The 24,480-nt window shown below is 38.5% G+C and overlaps 1 protein-coding gene across 7 annotated transcripts in view; it reads left to right on the forward strand.

Annotated features, from left to right (window-relative positions):
• FAT3 (FAT atypical cadherin 3) overlaps positions 1-24,480 on the forward strand; it is a 621,727-nt gene that overhangs the window by 301,293 nt on the left and 295,954 nt on the right. The window contains exon 4 of one of the 7 annotated variants that reach the window (XM_079105522.1): positions 22,111-23,752. The exons of the other annotated variants lie outside the window; for them this stretch is intronic. Within the exon in view, the coding sequence (XP_078961648.1) occupies positions 22,111-22,115 (5 nt within the window). The 3' untranslated portion in view covers positions 22,116-23,752. Of the gene's footprint in view, positions 1-22,110; positions 23,753-24,480 lie in introns of those variants that run through there. 7 annotated transcript variants of the gene reach the window in all.

The raw sequence follows: 24,480 nt of genomic DNA on the forward strand, positions 1-24,480 counted from the left end.
GTTAGGTGGTATGCACATTATTAACTGAGGTTTACAGGCTTGCTCAGGGCCACATAGGCAGCAACAGAGGGTCAGGATTCTAACTTAGATCTATAGGATGTAGAGTTGGACTCTTCAGAGCCATTTAGGGAAAATTATTTTTGTTAACATTTAAAACATGGCTGCTACTGGATGCAATGATGTGTCTGTGGACACTGTGGTGTTACAGGTAGTCCTGAAGTATCCAGGATCCTGGATGATTCAGGAACTACTGTTGTTTTGCTCCTAACTATAGAGTGCTGTTGGTCTATCAGAAACTCATCATGGGTCTACTTGTGTCGAGCAGCCCCTTGACCTGTCTTAGTAGCATCTTAGCAGCATCTTAGCATTCCAACTAAGCTGCTTCTTTGACTCAGTCACTCTTGCTTTTGCATGTCACCTGTTCTGTGAACCAGCACTCATGTTCTCTTTTTCTACTATTCAGGCTACCACTTAGTTCTGACCTAAGGTCGACGTACATGGGAATTGTACCTCTTCAATCTCAGAACATGACCCAGCCTATAGACCTTGAGCTTCTGTGGTCCAGATGAAGTTGATTGTCAGACAAAGTGCTTATACCTGTCTACCCATCATATATGTATTCTTGATCTGTGCCTTCTGGGTTAGGCTGAACCTCAAGGTCATACAAACTAGTTGGGGAGGAGGAAGTAGCTTCAATTTCAGCAGATGTCTGGGTCCTCCTGTAAGACACCTTCTGAAAGTACTTGCTTTGGAAATACAAGGTTCACATTTGTATTCCATAGGGCTTTCTAAATCTGTCTACTCTAGCAAAACCGTTCTGTGCCTACCCATCTGAGCTACATTTAAAACATGGTACCTAATTCTCTTCTGCCTTCCATCTGGTTGCAGCTTGGGCCCAGGTGATTTATCGCTCTGTGTGTGTGTGTGTGTGTGTGTGTGTGTGTGTGTGAGAGAGAGAGAGAGAGAGAGAGTGTGTGTGTGTGTGTGAGTATATGTGTTCTCATCAGCATACTTTTCCTTAATACTTCTGCTGAAATGGATAAAAACTTTCTTTACAAACCCCATAGTACAACCTTCTATATTTCACAATGACTGCTACTATAGCAAAAATGGAAGGCAAGTCAGGAATTTTTCTTCTTTTACAGTTCTGTGCACCTTAGAATGCTCAAGGTAACCATTTCTTACTGAAAGTGCAATACTTGGTCATATTATTACAAGACACACATTATGGGCTTGTTGTTTTGACAGTGAAACATCTTTAGTCTCAAATTTTAAATTACTTATCCAGCTAAGGTTTGTTTCTGTTCAGTAATACCTCTCTGGTATGGCTTGCTCAGATTTCAAGGTTTTCTTTTTTAACTCTATGAAGTAAGAAGTGTCAAATTCAGTGAGGTATAAGAGAAGCCTGTCTTTATGTTTTTCAGGAAAAATAATATTTTATCTTAGAGCAGACTTCCTGCTTTTGTTATGCTCAAAGGAATTAATTTGACTGTTTATGATGTTATTTAATTTTCAATAATTATTCAAGCATACATAACCAAAGACTTCTATGTAGTAGGCAGATGGATCAGCAATTGTGCATGTAATTAGAAATAACCCTTCAAATACAAAAGTAGGTTTTAATATTCAGCATCTTAAAATTGCTAACATTACAAATTGCCATACCCTGAGGTTGCAGGCAGTGATGTAAAAATTTAAGTATAAGGATTCAAATGAAAATTTTAGCCTCTTCAGCATCAAGCAGTTATTGAATTATAGTAGAAAATCACAGACAAATCATTTAAAGAGATATTCTTTCATTTAAAAACTTTTTTTTATGGTGCTGGAGCTTAAACCAAGGGCCATGCTCATGTTAAAGCAAGAACTCTATCACTGTGCTACACCCCAGTCATATTCTTTCATTTTTTAGCCTAAAAATTTGATATGCTTATACCTAATTCTAGCTTGAATAATTAAACTTTAAATAATTTAGATTGGGTATATTTTTTATAGCAAGGGTTATATATTCAAATGGATATAATCAAATGAGAATCACATTAGTAAATACAACTCAGTTTTGAATATTCTACAGAGAGAAAATATTTTCTATTTATAACATGAAGACTAAACCTCAAACTTATAATTGTCAATAAATGTAAGGGATATATTTCATTTCTCATTGTGGGGGCAGAATCATGGTAAAATATGTTGTGGGTTTAGATTAGTGAGTTCTGGATTCAAGTTCATGGCCTACTACTGATAAGTAATTTTGAGCAAAACCTTTAAATTTAAAGGAGTCTTTAGCCTTTTTGTAGTAGTGGATACTGTTTCAACAGTCTCTAGCATGGTTCCTGACATCTGAATAATATTATCTTCAGAAGTGATTTTTTTGTAATTGCCTGGGGATTCAAACCCAGGCCCTTATGCATGCTAGGCAAGCACCCTATGAGATGGGCTATATTGTCAGCACCGAATAATATCTTAATAAAATTTGCTGAAGAAAGAAAAGGAGAAAAAATGAATTAGAATAGAAGTTCAGTGGATTAGACAAAGGGAATGAAGGGAAGGGATGTCAGATAGGAATAGGAAAGACAGTGGAATGAATTGGACATAGCTTTCCTATGTTCATATGTGAATGCACCATAGTGAAACTCCACATCGTGTAGAATCTTAATAACAGAATGGAACCTTAATTAGTTTAAGTTATACTCCATGTATGTATAATATGTCAGATTACACTCCACTGTTATGTATATCAAAAAAGAACAAATTAAGGAAAAAAGCAATGTAAAGTAAAATAGAGGAAGACAGAAACTCACAAAGTTTGTAAGAATTAAAAACAAAAACACCTCTGTTTTTTCTCACTGCTGAAGGAAAAAATCCAGTTTTTCCAGGAGAAATATCACCACCTCATGGCCTTTTATAATAGTACTACTAAACATGAGCATTCTGGTTGTGTTTTTGCAACTCTAAGTATCACCTCTTTATTCTTAGATGAAGCTAGATCTTTTCCATAAACCAGATGTTGCCCACCCTTCCTTTTTGAAGTCATGAGATGTGTGTGAGGTATATCACAAATGTCTGTGGAGTTCTACTTTGTGCCAAGAGCCTTGTACGATACAAAGATAAATGAAATATGAGTTCTGGCTTCAAAGAGCCTAGAGTTTGGAGAGACTATTTCTTCCAGAAAGAAGGAATTCACAGCTGGAACATTCTGACCTCAGACATCTGCTCAGTTTTCGAATGTGGGAAGTCTATGATTTACACATGAAAACCAGAGTTTATGTGCAAAGCAATGGAAGAAAGGGGTCTTTTTGCCACACTGGAAGCAGAACCAAACTCCAGAGGGTGTTGGTAAGGAATTTGAGGACATAAGTTCTAGAATCTACTATTTATTTCTCATTGCAGGAGGCAGGCTAGAATAGTAATTGGTTTAGGGAAGAAAAAAGTGAAGAGTTGGCAGCATTAAGCCCATTTCAAACCCTAAGTTGAGGGAATACAGGAAACATAGAAGGAGGTGACACTGGCTTGGTGCAATTAATGATTTTAGCAACTATAGCCTAAGTCTAATTCCAGTCTTTGATCCCACTCCTCTGCTCATAATAGAAAAGTCAAGAAATTTATCTTATGCCCTGGTTTATTGCCAGGGTTTATATTGTCTGTTGCACTTGTATGCTGTTATAAGGCAAAGAAGTCTCCTTTCCTCTTGTGTGTTTCTGCCAGTCTCCCTGACCATGTTCATTGTCACAACTGTCATTGGAGAAAGTGTGAAATATCCTCACAGCTTCCAATGTTGCCAAGTCTGCTGCCCAGAAGCTGGTATCTGGGACAAAGATGCTGCTGGGGAGAGCAGTAGTACCTTTTTATTCATTTTTTCTGACTGCGCTAATTCACTAGTATCTTAGAAAGAGAAAGACTACAACAGAGATAAGTATTTTAATCCTATGGTCACCACAAAACCTTTGGAACCACATATATATACAGGTGCCACAAAACCTCTCATGTCAATCTTTCCTCATGATCTCTAGATTAGGTTGGTGCTTTAAATGGAAAATTTGCAGAAATACTGCAAACCCACTCCCATTTTCTGTTCCTGGAAAACTAGATGACTTGATGAGATGATTCTGATATCTTGTGATTTTCACTGCAATGGTGTATTAGGGATTGTACTGCAGCATTAACAATTTAAGTAGCTGAGTACAAAATGGGAAAATATGTTTCCTTTGGTTATGGTTAGGAATAATCTTATGCATTTTTACATTGTAAATAGCTTCAACTGCATGCCATAAAATTAGTTTAAACTGGAAATGGGAAGCTGTGGGTGTTCAAAGATGTTTTTATTTTTTATTTTATTTTTTTATTTTTTAAATCAAACCAAAGGCTTCTGGGATAACAGTTTATGAACCTTTAACTCTTAGGCCAAAGCTGGTTTTTCTCTAAGGCTTGTATTGGTTTGTTCATTCAGGCGTGTCTAGACCACCTTCTGGTCAGTTCCTTTTCAGCTAACTCCCAACGCTGAGCTGAGCAGAGAGGCTGTTCCCTTATCACTGCCCCTTTGTGCCTTGTGTCTGAGCAAAAAAGGAAAGCAGTGGCCTGTGCTGACTAATCCTGGCAGCTACACTTCCTCATCAAGCTGGGCCAGAGCACAGCTCCTCTCAGTCATTGGCAGAATCAGCAGTATTCACAGGCTCATTCTCAGTTTGTGCTGCTTCATGTTTTTAATCAAAGATACACAGGCACTCATAAATTACCGTGCTCACCCCCAAGTCCCAGATTTCACGAGCCCTTTTTATAGCCTCTTGGTTAAGGGTGTGCATTTTGTGTTTACATCCTGATTTTTCTACTATTGACTTCTGACTGGGAAAGTTATGCATAAACCCTGAAAGTCTCAGTTTACTCATTTCAATTTAATAGTAATAATAGTCCTTTCTATGATGGGTTATGATAAGGAGAAGGAGGTGCACAGCACTTAATTCGGTCAGGTCCTGGGACATAGTAAGTGCTCAACACATATTACTTATAATTACAGTTGTCTTTATGAGTTCATGCTCAGCTCACTATAGAGGACTGCACTGTTCTAGAAACCATTCTCAGGAAGAGGATTCAAGGAAATTTATATCCAGATGCATACCCTAAATCTCTATATTCTTTTAGCTGTTATCTATGACTCCCAGATGTCTTCCCCAAATCATGTTTTCTGTTCCTAGCTTACCATTGCCTTCTCCCTGCAAGCACTCACTATTAACTCTGGGCCTATGGTGCCTCCTTGGAAGATCACCCAAAGTTCATCATTTCAGTCTAAACCATTTTCTCTATTCTCTAGCTCACTGCCATGGAAAAGTTAGTATGTTATCATCACATCCTACCCCTGAAATCAAAATTTCAATGCCTCTTGACATTGTCCCTGTCCACATGCCTCCCTGTCCTTTGAAAAGCCATGGTGATATATCACTCAATTTACACATTCACCTTCTAATTCCAAAAAATAGCCATTGAATTCCTACTCTGATTCTGGTACTCTCCAAGGTGCTGGAATAAGACCAAGAAGAAGATAATCATGAGCACACTGAGTTTCAACACCCAATTTATTGTCCTGCAGTTCTGGGTCACTGCAGTCTTGGATTGTAGCTTGGATTGTAGGCTACCACACCCCACTAGACAAACAGAGTTAAATCAAGAATTTCTGATCAGCTCTATTGCAGATTATTCCTTGCAAATGCTCTGGGGTAGGCCCAATTACAATACATAATATTGGGTCCCAAAATGTAACTTCTTCCAGCTCTATCCTGAGGTTCTGACACTATATCTCGTAGGACTGTTCCTCAAATCCAAACCTGACTTGAGTAAGAACTCAATCACTATTTCTTAAATTCACATCTATGCAGTTCTCACTTTCAGTATTATAACTGGTCTCTAATTACTGCTTTGGAGATCCATTTTGTATAATTTTTTATCTCTCTTTTACTGCCTATCACATTCCTCCCAGCTTTTATTTCACAATTTTCCACTTTTCTGCATCTTCATTTTTTTTTTTTTTTTTTTTTTTTTGCGGTACTGGGGATCGAACTCAGGGCCTTATGCTTGTGAGGCAAGCCCTTCTCCTTCTTTAGTTCCTGCAGAAAAACATAGCCCAGCTAGTTTTTTTTTTTTTTTTTTTTTTTTTTTTTTTTTTTTTTGAGGAGGCTGATAACATTGAACACAAGTTCCCTGGACTTTCCTTAAGCTGTTTCTCCCTTCATGTTATCTTACTATCACTCCATTATGGGGAGCATCAGAAAAGATCTCAGGGTTCTTATTCATCTCTGACTCTTCCACCTGTGCCCAGGCCTATGACTTTTACTGTAGCACAAGCTCAAAGGACGGTTGTTGAATCCCTTCCCGAGGAGCTGTCGAGAGCACTTACCTTAGACACACTGAAGTTCTTGGTGCAGTGAATCCACACTTCATATCTTTGTGCCTTTACTGCTAGGACCAACTCTTAAGCCAGAAGTCAGGCAGACTTGCTCTTGTTTAAACCATCCCCATGATCTCCTTAGGTCTGACCTTACCAAGACAGGACTGGTCCATTCCTGAGATGTTCTGATGTCAGATACCATGCCTCACCTGACCCCAGCCATGATGTGGACATAGCCTGCAGCTCTCTGCCCCAGTTTTACCAGAGGTAACCTCTAAATTCTTGAGCAGTACAGGAAGTAATAAAACTTGTACTTATTAAGGCTGTACTGCTTTGGAAGTGAGGAAAATAGAATCTTATGGTGTCTTAAAATGTCCTAAAATCTTGCCTCTGATATACTTTGAACCTAGAAAAGTTCTAAATTTAATAAGGAAAATAAAACAACTTGTCCATTCTTTCTGAGGTTTGACTTATTTGGGGTGAAGATATGCCAGGATGCCTTTGACAAAATGTGAAAGTTTCATAGACCTGAAGGGTCTTGCCACATGTTTTAGGGGCTTCGGTTTAGAGTGGCTTCTTTTATTTGGCCAGTGTAGATGTCTCATGTCACCACATTCCGGCATTTGCTACCAGCCCCCAGTTTGTGAGAAATGCTTAGAGATATGAATCCAACCAGAAAGTGCATCATTCTCTAGGAAGGACCTGTACACACAGGTACACATAGGACTGTGATCTGCAGGGGAGAAGAGAATATGTTCTGTCCTCTCAGAGACCCTTGATCATCACAGTGCTTATTCCAGGGAGCATAATTATAAACTACTGATAGGAACATAAATAACTCCAGGAAATATTTGTTTAGGAAAGAGGGAAATTTCCTTTCCTGAAGATGAGCTCTTGGCTAACCAACCCTAAATTACCTTTAAAAATGTCTCTCAGAAGCTGAAGTGTGAGTGCAATGTGTAATACATTCGTGTGTGCAAGCAGTGTGTGCCTGTGTGTGTTTAAGCTGCTGAGTACTTAAAACCTGCTTTGTATTTTGAGGGTTATTTCTAGGAGATGAGCCTGTCCAATTTATCTCTGGCACTGAGCAAAGCCCTATTTGTCTCTGGCATGAAGCAGGCTTAGCTCATCTGGTGCCGTCTCTGGTTATCACACTACTCAGCAGGGGTAATTTGTTTTGTTTTATTTCAGTCCCAAAAGGTAATTAATAATACAGGAACAAAATTGTCTGTGTGTTGTTTTTATATTTTGATTACCCAAAGAAGTATTTTTCAGGAGCCTTTCCAAATAGCTATTTTGCACCTGGCTGGAAAACTGCTCTCCTTGGTGACAAAGAGCTAAGGTTTGGAAACCTTCCAAGGGTCCATTCCTTCACCTTCATGCACCTCCAAGTCCCATTTAATGTGGGTCAAGGAGGATTTTAGAGGGTATTAATATTGGTGAATAGTCTTTGGTGCATACTAACACTGAGCCAAAACAATTTTCTGGCCTCTGCCAGTGATATAAAGAAATCCTTCAGAATGCTATTACACACTAGGCATTTTGCTCAGCTTTTTCCTAACATCTTATTTAATCTTCACAACAACAAATGAGGTCTCTACTATTGCTCTCCATTTCAGAAGTGAAGAAAGTGAGATTTACCATAGCATACTATTTGGAACCTGTGTTTACATTTCGAGAGTAATGCTACCCAACCCTGAGATCTGTGAGTGTTGCAGGACTAGCTAACTTAGTGGGCTGCAGGACCTCACTTGAAGTTTGGGGTTGCAGCTGGATGGCAATACCTGCTCTTCCCAAGAAGCCAATTGTTCTTTGTAGGCAGAGGACAATGCAGGCCACTAGTGCCAAGTAATACTGAGTTTTCAATACCAGATGAAAATATAGTGCTTTTCATTATAATTCTTTTAAGGTGCAGTACTGTTATTACTCCCTCTTTTTCATAAATGATGAACTGAAGTTTAGAGAGACTATGTTCTTATTCCCAAGTCAGTTAATAATTGGAATTACCAGTCTTAAAAATTCCTCTATGTACAATACTTATTCCATTATTGTGTTTCTCTTTATATATTCACACCCAGTCATCTCTGGCAAATCACAACTCATTATTGGCAGTCTTCTTTGGAGAGGAATAGTGGATGGGTGTTTTGTAACATATTTACTGAGTTTTAATTCACATATACAAAATGTACTTCTGTAAATTGTAAATCCAATGGTTTGGGTGTATATTCACTTACGCAACCATCACCACAATCAATTTTAGAAAGCTTGCATCACCTAAAAGAAAAACCTTGAAACCTTTAGCTCTTACCCACCAGACTCCTGATGGCCTGAGCCCTAAGAAACAGTGAGTCTGCTTTCTGTCTCTCTGTTTGTTTATGCTGGACATTTCGTACAACTGGAATCATGTAATATGCAGTCTTTTGTGACTGGCTTCTTTCTTTCAGCATGTTTTCAAGGTTTATCCATGTTGTAATACATGCATCAATATTTTGTTCCTTTTATATATGAATATTGTCATTGCTTTTATAGATGCTACACCACATTTGTTGATTTGCTTATCAGTTGATGGATGTGTGGATATTCTACTTTTTGGTTATTATGAACAATGCAATTATAAACACCTATATACTTTTGAGTGGATATGTATTTTCATGTTCCATGGGGATATATCCAGGAATAGAATTGTCAGGTCACAAGGTTACTCTATGTTTAACTTTTTGAGGAACTGCCCTACAGTTTTTCAAAGTGATTGCAATATTTTACATTCTCACTAGCAAGACTGGCAAGAGAGTCTTAATTTTTCCATGTTCTTCTGAAAGCTTATTAACTCACTTTTTGCTTTTAGCCTTCATGCGGGGTTGGTGGTATTTTATTGTGGTTTTAGATTTACAGTTGATTACTAACTAACTATGTTTAATGTCTTCTCATGTGCTTCTTGGTCCATTTGTGTATCTTCTTAGGAGGAATGGCTGTTCAAATAATTCTCCATCTTTTAAATTGGAATTTTTTGTTTCATTATTGAGTTGTAGGAGATCTTACTATATTGTACATACAATACACTTCTCAGATATATGATTAACAAATATTTGGAGTGTTTTTTATATTTTCTAATAGCATCCTTTGAAGAATAATTGTTTTTGTTTTAATTTTGATTAAGTATAATTTACCTATTTTTTTCTTTTGATTTTGTCCCTTCAACCTTGGCTATCATACCAAAAGCTCATTGATAAATCCAAGGTCACAAAGATTTACCCTTTTGCTTTCTTATATTTATTTTTCTAAAATGTATTTTCCTTTTTGTGGATATGTTGCCTGGCTCTAGAATACTGGAATCAGTTGTAAAAGACTCTGTTTATGCTGTATATAATCTTAGCCACTTATCTGATTTCAGTTTTGAGCTTCCTAGAGACTTCACTCTGCTCCTCAAATATCATTTTTTTTTTCATCATAGGTTCTGGGAGACCTCTGGTTGGAGTTTGCTGCTGTACATTGGTCAGTTTATGAATGAGCCACATATTTAGGTTCCTGTGTTTTATCTGATGTTATGTTTCTTTTCTATTACTGCATTGGTCTCATGAATTAGCCTTAAAAAAGTATTTCTGCAGAAACACTGGAGTATTTACTGTAAAAACTTCATGATTTAAAAATGTGAGAGAAGCTTTTAGAAAAATGAAGAGTGCCTGTCAATGTGCTCCCCTTTTATGTTAACTTTTTGACAGAGTATTTAAAAAGTAATTTAAGGCTGGTTAGGCAACACTTATCTGTGGGAAAGAAAAATTTCTCTTTCAGTTACTTAATGACCTATCTGAGGAATTGGAAGAAAAATTCTCCAAATTTTACAGATGTTTTTATCACTATAGTACCCTAGTGTATACAGTGTGGTTGACACTATTTTAGCTGTTCTCCTTTGGTACTGACAATCTTTCAGATCTTTCTACTTCATGTGTGTGTGAGAGTTTACAAAAAATGTTTCCATTATGATTCTTTTATTTACCAAATGTATTAATAAAGTTCCAAGAGGTCTTTGAAGGAATGTATGACATCTATATGAAAAAAGTCAGTTATTTCTTTGTTTAATATCATAAAATTGACATTAAGTCTATGCAGTTAAAAGTGCCTTGGAGTGTTGAAATACCTTTCTTGACATGTAGGATTTTACCAAATTCCATGAAAGATCTTGCCTGTTATACATCTGGTGACTTTCTTCTTTTGTTTTCTCAAAGGAAATATTGATATTTTCAAATTGATGCCAACTATTTGATATTTTAAACAGTACATAGAAATGTCTTTGCTCATGAAGAAAGAATATTTGGGGGTGTTAATTTTAGTACTATCTGTATTTATTCACTATACTGAGTAATTCAATTCCCTGTCTTTGATAATTATTACCATCTACCTCACTGCCCTGTTTTCTGAAAGTTTTCACCTCTCCATTGACAGCATTCACTAAACCCATTCCTGACTCTGCTTAATTCTCAATACTACTGTTCAGCCCTTCACTAGCTAACATTAAGTTTTTACATACATGAATCAGAACTTGTATATTTACATTCATAAGTAATATGTATATGTATGTGCCTCTATATTAGGTAGCCACCTATAGTGTTCAGAACAGGAAATTTGTTATGGAAACCATGCCACTCATTATCTTCATGTCTCTCCTGTCTTTTACATAGTTTGTAGAATAACACTCCCCACTTGCACATAGGTCAAAATAAATATTTACTTTTTATTCATTGTCTTTCTATTTCTATAATGCATCACTTGACCTTGTTGAACCTCATCTTCTTACATTTTAAATATAATATTTCACAATGTGTGCTATTCAAAATACCTATCTACCTATACATCTATGTATAATGGGAATTGGCTCATGAAATTATTATGAAGGTCAAGAAATTCCATGGCATACTTCTGCATACTAGAAGCCAGGAAAGGTGATGGTGTGTTTACAGTCTACTTGTGAAGACCTGAGAACTGAAGTGTAGAAGATGGAGAGGTAGAGATGTCAATATAGTCCTGGAGTCTGAATTCCCAAAAACCATGAACCGTGATATCCAGACAGGAAAAAATGGTGGATGACCCAGCTCAAGAGAGAGAGAATATTCACCCTGGTTGTCATTCTGTTCTGTCCAGGCATTCAAAGAATTGGATGCTCACCCATATTGGGGAAGAAGAACTTTCTTTATTCACTATACTTATTCAAATGCTAATCTCTTCTAAGACCACCTCCACAGGCATATCAAGAAATAATATTTACCTGGATATCACCTCGCTCATTTAAATCAACACATAGAAGTAACCATCACATAGTGCTAAAGAGAGCATGAATTGAGAAAGCTTTTATGATCACTTCTGTCCTTTAAGCTAGATCAGGCAGTTGCTAGAGAATGAGACTTCTGCATCCTGTGTCTCTGTCTTCCACTGTAGATTATTTTCTCCCACTCTTATGTCATCTCCATGTCCTCTATTACAGGAAAATGTTTCAGCATTCTTTAAAACAAAGATATGAACATGGTTAGGCATTATGAAAAGGTCACTCATTTTAAGTGAAACTCAAGAAATTCTTGATTCTGAATATCCTTCTACCTAATCTTCTATGAAACCCTGCTAAAAATCTTCCCCTTTCAATAAATCCAAAATATTTATTGAATAACTGGTAGATCACCTGGCACTATTCTGGGCCCTGAGAATAAACCAAGGAACAAGTCAATGTAGTCTCTGCCCTTAACACAAATCAACCTGTTAGTAGTAGATCTGCAGATAGGGGCAATTAAATGCATTTTGCCATTTCTAAGTACATCTCTTTTAAACACCTCCAAGATCAGGAATAATATAAGTTTCACTTATGTTCAGTATATAGATTAATACTGACACTATCCTTTTATCCATTAGTTAGGTGGTGTCCTATCAGGTACGGATTCACAGTATCCTCAAGGCATAATCAGATACTGAGGAAGTAGGCTATTAAGCAAACCTTTATGTAATGCATATGCTTTATAGCAAGCAAAAGATCATATTTGTCTATGACAGTGCCTCATTGGAACTACTGTTAGCTAAGGAAAGAACAGACTGTGCGTTCCCTATTAAACCAAATACACAAAACTGTGACAAAACCTTAGGCAACTGTTACAACATTGTGATTAGATTGATTACAATGTAGTTCTTCAAACCCAGAATATCACTTGATTCTAACAGGGTAGAGTTTGTACTCCTTGTCCTGGTATACAAGACCTTCACTCTGCTGGCCCTTGCCTACTTTTTTAATCTTGTCAACTTTTCTTTCATATGTGTACATGTCTACAATGTCATCCTTACTCTATTTACTCATCCTCTATTTACTACTGACTCATCCTTCAAACACTGTTAAAAGATTATCTCCTATATGAAGTCTTCCTGGATATTTCCAGACAGTTATTCACACTGTGCTCAGACCTCCAAAGGCATCTTCCATTGGATGCCTGTCAATTCTTAGGTCACTGTATTTTAAATATGTTTACTTTTCTCTTTCCCCCACTAAACTGTGAACTAATGGTAACACCCTGTCCTTGTGAAAATTAAAATAGTTTTTATTGGGGGACATTATAAATATAGCTTAATTTTCAGAGATCAAAATTCATACCCACCAATATATATACCCTATTAGCTATCACAGAACTGAAGTTCATGGTGCATATTTCTAAGCTGTCTGCTTGCAAGTGAAGTGAAACTTCTAATGACTGTAAGATAGCCTGGTGACAGAGAGTGTATCAGATTGGAATAATTTTTGCTCTACTATACATCTGTTGGGGGGCTGTGCCATGTTGGCGGCGCCGGGATGGCGCCTGATCACATCTGCAGTGAGGAGGTTAATTGACATAAGCACACTCAGGTGATTTTCTCATCCACGCACACAATGTATGCGCATGTGTTCTCGAGCACTAATTGCCTGCTCGGAGCGTCTCACCTAATCTTTGCGTAAGAGGCATGGCCCTGCTCTCCACCTCCTGGAGGTGATATAAGCGTAGGCGGAGCGAGACAGACACACAGCAGCCATTAGCAGAAAAGCAGTAGAAGAAGACACACACAGGGAAAAGCAGCTAGGAAACGCGCAACGGCAGCTAGTAGGGAAAAGCGGCACAGCAGCGAGTAGGGACAGCGGCGGAAGGCAGATCGCGGAACGGAGAACTGAGACGCATCGCTAGGGCACCTTGGGTGGACGTACCCTTAGTTCACAGGATGTAGGACTTTAAGGCGTAGAAAGTCTCTTCCTCTAAGCTCTAAGCAAAGCCTGTCCTTCTCTCAAGGTCTCTCTTAAGCAAAGTCTCTTTCTCTCTGATAAGCAGTCTCTCTTTCTCTCTCCTCTCAAAGCAAGTAAACCTCATTTCCTCTATCCTCTATAAACAAACAAGCAAGAAGGCAGTGCTCTAAAGAGAAAGATAGAAATGCCTCAGTTTCCACTCCACCACCCATAAGACCCATGCAGGTTGTTGCTGCAGGCGGTGACAAATATCCATGGATTTTGTACCTCAAAGAACCAGCAACAAATGGTGGCCCGTCCGGGGAATGGTGGCCCATCCAGGGAATGGGGAGCATGTGGGGAAGGAAAATTAGCCACAACCTTACAGGAAAAAAGGGAAATCTGCACGGTGGGGAAACTGAGGAACCTCACAGGAATAGGGCAAGGGAAAATTGAAGATCCGCCTCCGGGAATAGGTACAGTAGGGAAAGTAGGAACCTCGCAGGAGTCTCTGGCCAGAGCAGTTTAAAGGCGAGGGATAGTAAAAAGAAATAGTGTTGGTCAAAAACTAAAGTTCACAAAGGACATGACAGTGAAGTACAAAAAATGCGTGTATTTGTGTTGTTTAAGTTTAAAAATAAAATAAGTCAAGTAAAATAAGTCAAGAAAAGTTAAAGTAGTATACAGAAAGCTGGGTCGAAGAGGGCTCAGGTACAGGGAGCTGGGTAAATTAACCCCCAGCGGAGCTGGGTCAAAGAGGGCCCAGGTACAGGGAGCTGGGTAAAGCAACCCCCAGTGGAGAGGGCCCAAATACAGGGAGCTGGGTAAAGTAACCCCCAGTGGACTGGCCAGGTATTATTAAAATAAGATTTTGTGTGTTTGTTGTTTGTCAACAGTTCATGTCTTTGATCAGAATGGATGAAGGAGCTCTGGAATGTGTGTATCTTGTATTGTTTGTGTGTTTGTACTACTGTTAGTGTGGCCTTTGTACAGTGAAGGATAAATTCAGAAATACCATGAAGTCAGTCTGAAGGGATAATTCAAAAGGAGGCGTGAAAAATATATTACAAGAAGGAGAAGAAGTGCTGGGAGAGATTAAAAAGGAAGTTAGCTGGGGTAACCAGAAACAGGAAAGTTCTGGGGAGGAAGGAAACACTGGGGAAGAACTAGAAAATAAGGAAACCACTGTACAATCATATGTTCAAACTCTAGCAGAAATAAGCCCAGGGTTTATAGAGGAAAAGTTGCTCAATGTGCCACAAGGGGATCTTCATAAACAAGATCTAATAGCAACAGAAAAGAACTGTTAAAGAAAACAAAGTGAGGAATAATTGCATGGTAATGACTTAGAAAACAATTGCTCAAAGCTTAAGAACAAGGGAAAAATGGAGGAGAAAGCTAAACCTAATACAAAGAACCCCAAAAAGGAATAACTGAGTGGTAGTGAAAACTTAAAAACAAGGGAAAAAGGTAGGAGAGAGCTGAATCTAATACAAAAAACTTAGAGGCAGTTACAACTGATTGGAAAAAGCTATGCAGAGCAGTGTTATCTGGAAGACGATGTCTGGTTGGAGAGCTCAGTGGCAAGAAATAGCTGTTGAAACTGCTTGCAGAAATGTAGTAGCAAGGTTTCCTGGTGGAAATGTTGGAATGCTAGTAGGAGAAGGCTAATATGCTTCAATAGATACTCAAAATCAATATGATCCTGGAGTGTATGCAGATACATACAGCAGCAACGAGACAATGCCCTAACAAAAGATAAGAGATAACTATAGTAAAATCTGTTAAATCTTGTGCCCCAGGCCTCTGCCCAAAGTGCAGAAAGGGAAAACATTGGGTTAACAAGTGCAAATTAGTTACTGATGTTGAGGACAAGATGTTACCAAATCATTTAAGAAACAAGGCACAGAACTCTTAAACTCAAGGCTCACAAAATGGAAGCAGTTGTCATAGCCCTTGTAGAGTTTGGGGAGTAACAGATCTTTTTGCTGATAGTGATTGCATCACTCGGGCAATTCCTAAACTGGAATTGGTTGGATCCATAGCCCCTCATAAGCTGATTTAGCCACACAGATGATTTTCAACTTTTTCTCAGTAAAGCAAGCTGCTTATTTTCATCCTGTGTAACTCACTTTCTAATCACTCATGTTGATACCTCACCTTTAAGGAGGGTTTATAAGTAAAGGGAAGTGCACTGACTAGAGGGTTAATGGAGTTAATGTTGAAAAATGTAGAGAGGGTGAAACAATTGTTTTTTCAGCACAGTTTGGCACCAGATTTGGGGAATTTTAGGTTTTACACTAATAGGTTTGGGTGTGCTTGTGTTAATTCTCTTACATCTACAAACGCCTTAAAGCCAGTCAACAGGCTTATGTCATCATAAAATAGGCCATGGCCACCCTTGAAGCAGAACAATCTCCCAGTATATGGCTTGGTGTGCTGGATCGGTAGTCAAAGATGGGTAAGATTCATGGGGAGCTCATACCAACCTAAGACAGGGTTCTGACGCCTGGAGGTCAGAATTCCGATGACAGGTAAGGATGTTGCTCTGCCGTGGACAACCTAAGACAGACACGATCCCTGCCAGCTTTCTTTTTATTGTATATAAAGAAGGGGGAATTGTTGGGGGCTGTGCCATGTTGGTGGCGCCGGGATGGCGCCTGATCAAATCGGCAGTGAGGAGGTTAATTGACATAAGCACACTCAGGTGATTTTCTTGTCCACGCACACAATGTATGCGCATGTGTTCTGGAGCACTAATTGCCTGCTCGGAGCGTCTCGCCTAATCTCTGCGTAAGAGGCATGGCCCTGCTCTCCGCCTCCTGGAGGTGATATAAGTGTAGGCGGAGTGAGACAGACACACAGCAGCCATTAGCAGAAAAGCAGTAGAAGAAGACACACACAGGGAAAAGCAGCTAGGAAACGCGCAACGGCAGCTAGTAGGGAAAAGCGGCACAGCAGCGAGTAGGGGCAGCGGCGGAAGGCAGATCGCGGAACGGAGAACTGAGACGCATCGCTAGGGCACCTTGGGTGGACGTACCCTTAGTTCACAGGATGCAGGACTTTAAGGCGTAGCAAGTCTCTTCCTCTAAGCTCTAAGCAAAGCCTGTCCTTCTCTCAAGGTCTCTCTTAAGCAAAGTCTCTTTCTCTCTGATAAGCAAAGTCTCTCTCTCTCTCCTCTCAAAGCAAGTAAACCTCATTTCCTCTATCCTCTATAAACAAACAAGCAAGAAGGCAGTGCACTAAAGAGAAAGATAGAAGTGCCTCAGTTTCCACTCCACCACCCATAAGACCCGTGCAAGTTGTTGCTGCAGGCAGTGACAAATATCCATGGATTTTGTACCGCAAAGAGCCGGTGACATACATCAGCTCCATGACTGTGTAAGTTAGATTTTTGTTTTTGTGACCAAAATACCTGGTAACAACAACTTAGAGAAGGAAAAGTTTATTGGGGCTCATGGTTTCAGAGTTTCGTACATGATTCTCAGCTCTGTTGCTCGGGGTCTGAGGTGAGGTAGAACTTCATGGTAGAAGGGTATGGCAGAGAAGGGCTACTCACCTTGTGGCACAGGTAGCAAGGAGAAAGGGAGGAGTCAGAGATAAAATATATAATCTGTAAGGCATTACCCCAGTGAATCACTTCCTTTGGCCATGCCTACTGTTAGCACTCAGTATTCCATTCAAATTATTAATCCATCATATGGATTAATTCACTGATTAATTCACAGTTCTTATAATCTAATCACTCCATTCCCTGCAAAAATATAGGAGCTTTTGGAGGACACCTCATATCTAAACCATAACAATGATTTTGTTACTTATGTCTTTATGCCTGTTTCATTTATGTAAAGTGAAGATAATAATCATACTATTTTATAGCATTGCTATGAGGTAAGAGCAATGTGATAATACACGCAAAACTCAGAACATTCAATAAATGCTAACTGCTGTTGCTAAAATGCAATGTCTATAAATTGCACATGAGTTTAGGTATAGGTAGCCTTTAGTTGAAGTACAAATGACAGACAGGCTCTTGCTTGTTTTGAGTAGGAATGATGATGTGGATAGAGGGAGAGAATCTCAAGCACAGGATGAAAAATAAAAAGAATGAAGCACCAAAATCTCAATTGCCCCAGTTTTCCTAAGTGCACTTGATAAGTTTAGTTGATTTTCTAGGTATTAGTGGGAATTCAGCAGAGACACTGTTGCTTCTATATATCTTGTTGTTGTTCTTATTATTTTCCCCAAGAGAAGTTGTCAGCTTTGCTATATATCCTATTTTATACATGAGAAATTGGGGTAGTTCCATACTCAATTAAAGTCCCCCTCCTTTAATTTTATTATTGTGCATATTTAATAGAGTTAGAATGGTCCCCACCTTCATTAGGAGCCTGGTGTATGCAGTGGGAATTTCAAGCCTTTACCATCTCAGTAGCTCATCTCAGTAATTGGTTAGAAAAGTGATTTCCAACAGCTCTTGCTATCTGGAGCTACGATTGAGCACTTCGTCTCACCACAGGCCTCCTTGTCAGCCTGTGATATGTTATTGCTCTCCTTTGCCTGACTGTACATGCTTTTTTAATGTCTCTGGCAACAAGGTCTCTGGACTCCACAATTTCAGTTGGTGATGAGAATGGCGGTCAGTGTTTACTTGACAGTCCTTTTGGTACCATATAGTGAAACTGAGCCATGGCTGTTGAGTAAAGGACAAGGAGATCATGCTACAGTTGGCAAGAATGCAAAACTGTAGTTGATTTGAGTTGCATTTGCTCATTAGCCTTTTATTCCAGCTGCTGCTGGAAAAATAGTAATAGATTACACTTTGTATCTCCTCTAGATAGTGAGAAGACAGTCCTTGATTTTCTTTGTGTTTGCACAAAAGGCAGATGTCCAACCAGGGATCCTGTGAGAGAGACTCTAAACATGGTATTAGATCATCAATGATATGACCTTGGGAAATTTCCATACGTTTTTTTAAATTTTTTTGTTTTAGTAGATAGATACCTTTATTTAATTTATTTTTTATGTGGTGCCTCACACATGTTAGGTAAGCACTCTACCACTGAGCCACAACCCCAGTCCTCTACACAGTTTTGATTAAGAAAATTTGTAAACACACACAAGAGGAGAGAGCAGTTTAATAAGCTTGTATATGTCCACCAATCAGCTTCATCAGCCATCCATCCTTAACCCGTCTCATTTCATCTAGAACCTTGGCATTCCTTTGGCTCAACAGAGTATTTTGGGGGAAAAAAGTATAGACAATATTTTGACACCTTAGTGCAGATAATTTGGTAAATTAAATAAATACACATTTTATTTAGTATCGTCAGTCTTCAAGGAATGTTTGCCAAGCTCTACAAGGTGTTTTTAATACTTCTGATTGAAGGAATGAAGTTGCTGCCTATCTTTACTCTTTTTCCCACACAGAACCTGTCTCGTCACTTAATAGCTAGTGGAACTAAACTATGAGCAAATTACAATTTCAGTGTCAGAGTGTCATTCATTCATTGCTTCATTCAGAGAATGTCAATAAGTGTATCTCTTCCCCCATGGGATTGCTCTGAAGATGAAATGCCTGTTCTCTAATGAGTGTTCAGTAAGGGCTATTGAGTACCATTTTATAATTACTGTACATGAGACAGTGCTGAGAGCTAAGATTAAAAACAAAAGACAAAAACAAATATCTTAGCTTTTTCCAAAACTCTCTAGCTACAAATATCAGGATCACTTTAGAGTCTATCAAGAGAGCTTAGATGTAAAGAATGAAGGAGGAGAAAAAGAGGTAAAGACCTAGTGCATAGAAAGGGAATGGGATAGACAGGCAAGAACAGTTGGAGGGAGGCTCCTGAAGGACTGGATGCCCTTCCTGAAGCCTGGGTTGCTCAGCATGGGGGCACTGAGGGTGGCTGGGCAGTGACTGCCACCTGGGCTCTGACAATCAGCGACAAGTGGCAGCTGCCACCACAGACCTATAGCCAACACCTGACAGTCAGCAGGTTCCTTCCTGCTCCATTGGAGCTTAGCTCAGCTGGCTATCCATAACTCGGAGGTCTCTTTTTCATACAGTGACTATCACCACTATCAAATAACACCTTCTCTTTACCATTTTTACTATGACTTAAGGTAAATTTTGTTTAATGTCACCTTTGACTTAAATTTTTAGTGTGCAATCCCATCGTACATTCAGAAATCTTTTGCAGGAACTTAGTAAGATTAACGTAGCCTCTCACTTTTCTTTCTCTATATGTACATTTCTCTCTCTGCCTCTTCTTTCGTGGTTGTTAGTTTTCTTCCTCTATCTAAATCCCACTTTCTCTTTGTGGTTTCTTTCCCATTTTTGATTTCTTTCTTTTCTCATCACCCTTTGTCTGTTTTCTCTCAGCTTTATTCTCATTCATTTGGATGGTGTTAGCTATGTCCCCGCATGCCTGGAAGTAGAGGTTTATATGAGTGTGTAGGAGACACCGCCTCTGCCCTTATGAGGTTTAACACCCAGTATGACTTTTGGTGAAATATTTTATTCCCAAATGGCATTTAATTACAACTTAAATGAGTAGTCTTGTTGGGGTCCTCAATTTTAAAGATAACATTGGTTTAAGTTACAGTATCATTCTGTCAACAAGGTTCATGGATAATTTTTTTTTTCATTACTGGGGATTGAACCTGGGCATTCTGCCACTGACCTACATCCCCAGCCCTTTTTATTTTGAGACAGGGTCTGACTCTGTAGGCAGTGTAGGCTGACCTCAAACATGCACTCCTCCTGCCTCACCCTCCCAAGTAGCTTGGATTACAGACATGCAACCACTGTGCCTGGACCCATGGATAATTTTTAAGCTGAAAAGCTGTTAGATTCTAAAATGAGCTTCAGTCTGAAGCTATTCAGGATCAGATGATAACCCTGAGCATCTGACAATGAAAATAAAATGGAATAAGCACCACAGATAGTTCAGTATTTCCTCTCCCACATGCTACATTTTAATGGATATTTTAAAGAATACTACTCTGTGTTACTAGTCCAGGTTATTAATATCTGACTATGCATAAAATATCTGCCAATATTGCAACCTTAATGATATGGTTAAATGAAAGACAGCATGTGGCAATGAATCGTTATAATCACTAGCATCAGAACAGGTATAAAAATTAAAATGCTCACAGGTATGAAAGTTTTAAATGACTGTTTACATTGTGCTGCTTTTACATAGTTAACTAGTAATTGAAGTAGCTAATTGCTGAATGGGTGAGTTGTCCTTGTGCAGCCTATTTTGTTACTATGACAACATAACCCTTCATCTGTAACATACATTGAATTTTCAATACAGTTTAAGCATTTGATTTCTTTATGAGTTATGTAGTATGTAGATATGTAGTATCTTGATAACCAAATTAAAAGAATGAATGCCATGTCAAAATGGTACCTAGAATTCAAGTGAAGAAAAGAGGACAGATTATTAAAAAGATTAACATGTCAAAAGTTGAGAAATGCCATGGGCTGATTTAGGCAACAATGATAAATTGCATAAAAATGAAGCCATTTTATCTTATATTTCATTTCCTTTAAATTTTCTTCACTCTTTTTCTGTAACTTCAACTAATTTAGGGAATTACCATGTTTTGGTACCTATTCAGATGCTAACATTACAAAGTTGAGAAAGAATGCTTCTGATTCCACAAGTCTACCGACTAGTACAGAAGCATTAGCTAAATTATTTTCTCAGGTTATAAATGTTTACATAAATGTGTTGCTGGAGGACCCTGATGTGCTGGCCAACCCTTCTCCTTCTTACTTGGGAGTGGGGAGCTGTGGAGCAATGAAGGGGCATCCCACCAAGGTCACACCTCAGCAAGAACTGTCCATTCTCCTAGAAACATCCTTCTGCTTTCTATTGTGCTGAACAGCTGCAACTGTTTATAGTAGGTTGAATAGTGGTTCCAAAAAGCTAAGACCAAGTCCTAAACTTCAATACCTGAGAATGCCATCTTACTTAGCAATGGGATCTTTGCAGATATAATTAAGAATCATGATGATAACATCTTGGGTTTAAGATAGGCTCTAAATCCAGTGTTGCATATCCCTCTAAAAGACAGAAACAGAGAAGGCACAGAAACACACAGAAGCGGGGCATGTGAGGATAGAAACAGAGACTGGAGTCATATATCCTCAAGCTAAGGAAAGCCAAGGATTGCCAGCAAAGCCAGAGCTAGAAGACAGGCATGAACTAGATTCATCCTTGGAGGATTATTGCCCCTCAACCCTGCTGGCACCATGATTTTGGATTTCGGCCTTCAGAACTGGGAGGAAGTAAATGTCTGTTGTTTGAAGCTATTCTGTTTGTGGTCATTTGTTATGGAAGCCCTTGGAAACTAATACACTTATGAATTAAAAAAACTAATACAAGAACATTGAAATCACCTGTAATAAAGGTTTTCCATTGAAACTTTATACAGTGTATAACTCGCACATTCTTCTGAAGGCCAGTTTAATAAAAGAGCAAACACATATTTTCTCAAGGCTGACATGCATCAGAACATCCCAAGGGCCTCAAGAAAGAAGAAAAATTTGATTTATGTCTCCATGCTGTTTGAAAATAGTGGAGCAGTGGGTTAGGCTGATTGTCACAGTGTAGCCCTACATACCTGTATTGCCAATCAATGTTACATACAGATATCTGAGATCAAACACAATCAACATTGCCACAGGAAGTAAGACTTCTACCCCACACTCTCCTTTCTTACACCAAACACAGGAGAGACCTTGAAATGTGCTTAGGATACCTGCCACAGGTGCTAGAAATATTCCTTCCTATGATGCCTCCCATTCAAACTTCTCAATGGCCTCCAACACCTTAACCTGAAAAGCAGGTTCAGGAATAGAGAACTCTGTACCTGCTCAGCCCCCTGAATCAAGGCTTCTGTTTCTTTATTGATGAACTGGAAAGTAATAACATTCCCATAGGAAATGTTGCTCACCTGTTTTCACAACAGGGGGTGAAAAAAGTGCATTTATCTTCAACTGTTTTCTTTCTGTAAATCAGGAAAGAGATCTCCCCACCCCTTTTACTTTAACGGGGTTTGAAGTTGAGCTAAATCATGGTGCGCTTCTAGTAAGTGTGCTGTGTCTTTGGCACACCTTGTTGTTGCTATGTCTTATGTGCTGCTATTCTTGTTATTGATGGCTAATATTTGGGGAGCATTGCTGCATTTCAGGCTTTGAGCTAAGTATTTAATATATACTCTTGATTTTATGTCTTGTAGCCATTACATGATGGGGATAATGATGACCTCATTCATTATCATCTCTACTTTGCAAATAAAGAAACCAAGGCTTCAAGTGTTTCTGTCATTATCTCAAGATCCACTCCTATAAAGGAACTGGGATTAAGAGCTGCTGGCTTGCCTTCAGATTTAGGTCTGAAGGCTTTAGAACCTAAGCGCCCAACCACACAAAACATTATTATGCCTTGTGGCTTGTTTTTTTAAAAAAAAAATCAGTCCTATTGTTACTGCCCCTTTATTATAACTTCCTCTTTTATTAAGTATTCGTCTTCTTGTATGCCAAATGTATCTTTTAGCTACTTTTTGAATTTTGGAGGACAGTATATAAAACAAAGTTCAGGTGATATAGGGATTGCTTAAATCAGTGTGGGTAAACTCCATCCCAGGATCTGGTACATGAAAAGCATACTCTCCCTTTGGTTTACTGTGCAATGGACACCACTGCTAACCCTCCAGGTTTTGCTTTCTTCTATTTCTTTCTGCTTCTCAGGCCATGTCATGAATTAATTGAACACAATGTTCCAGAAACAAGAGTAATAGTCACAATTGTCTGTAAGTCAATTAGGTGTCATAAAACGAATCAAATTTACATTTTAACATAATTTTTATGTTATATCTTTCATACTTTCAACTTAATGAAATGTAAAGGATGTAAGTCCTTTCTAGAGACTGCGTTAAAAAATTGTTCTGAGTACTGGTGTGTGTGGTGGGTGGGTTGGAGAAGTGCTTCCTGCAATAATGTTAACATTTCTCTCCCTTTCTTGAGCCCAAGTTTTCTCATCTGTAAAATGGGACCAATAGTAGTTACTTCACAGATCTGCCATTATAATTTAGTGAAAAGAGCATATGCTAACCAATACTTGGAGCTTCTAAATTGTGTAATTGAATAATTAACATGGATATACATTGTCTACATTTTTACTTCTTCCTCTTTTCTTCCCTGAAGGTTATTGCTTTTAAACATTTTTTTTTTAAAATCTAAATAAGTTACTAGAGTTTTCTTCAGGAATATTTCCAGTTTTTTTCCCCCCAGACTAGGAATGGAGTATTGAGGTTTGAAATAAAGGAAAGATATTTAAAAGTATTAAAGATCTTGCCTTTTAGGTTGTATTCAAATGTGTCACACCTACTTTGAGGTTTACCTACTAATTACTTTGGTCTAATAATTAGCTGTCATATAATGAATTATAAATTGTGAGTTTAAAAATGTGTGCTGATCTTAAGTATAACCTCTGCCAATACAGGTAATTGCTTTGTCCTGGTACTGGATTCCTTAGCACATGCAAATTATCAGAGTAGCTTCTGAAGGAACAACTTCAGGTCCTTAAATAGTGAAACTAAAGCAGGAGCAGTGCTTCGTGAGTGCCAGCTTTGTCACGGAGCTGCATTTATTTTCTCTGGCGATTAGAGGCCTCCCCAAAGTTAATTCCTGGAGAATATTTAGTTACTAGGTTTGGTTTCAATTTTTTGTTGATCTCAACCTTAATCTGACCTTGTCTGTGTCATTAAATAGCATCTTGTGGTGAGGTCTTTGGAACATTTTTATAACAGGTGGATTATATCACAAGTAAATTTATAAATCTTTAGCCCACAAGGAGAGTTCATA

This window comes from Sciurus vulgaris (genome assembly GCF_902686455.1).
Source record: "Sciurus vulgaris genome assembly, chromosome: 11".
Lineage (NCBI taxonomy): Eukaryota > Metazoa > Chordata > Mammalia > Rodentia > Sciuridae > Sciurus > Sciurus vulgaris.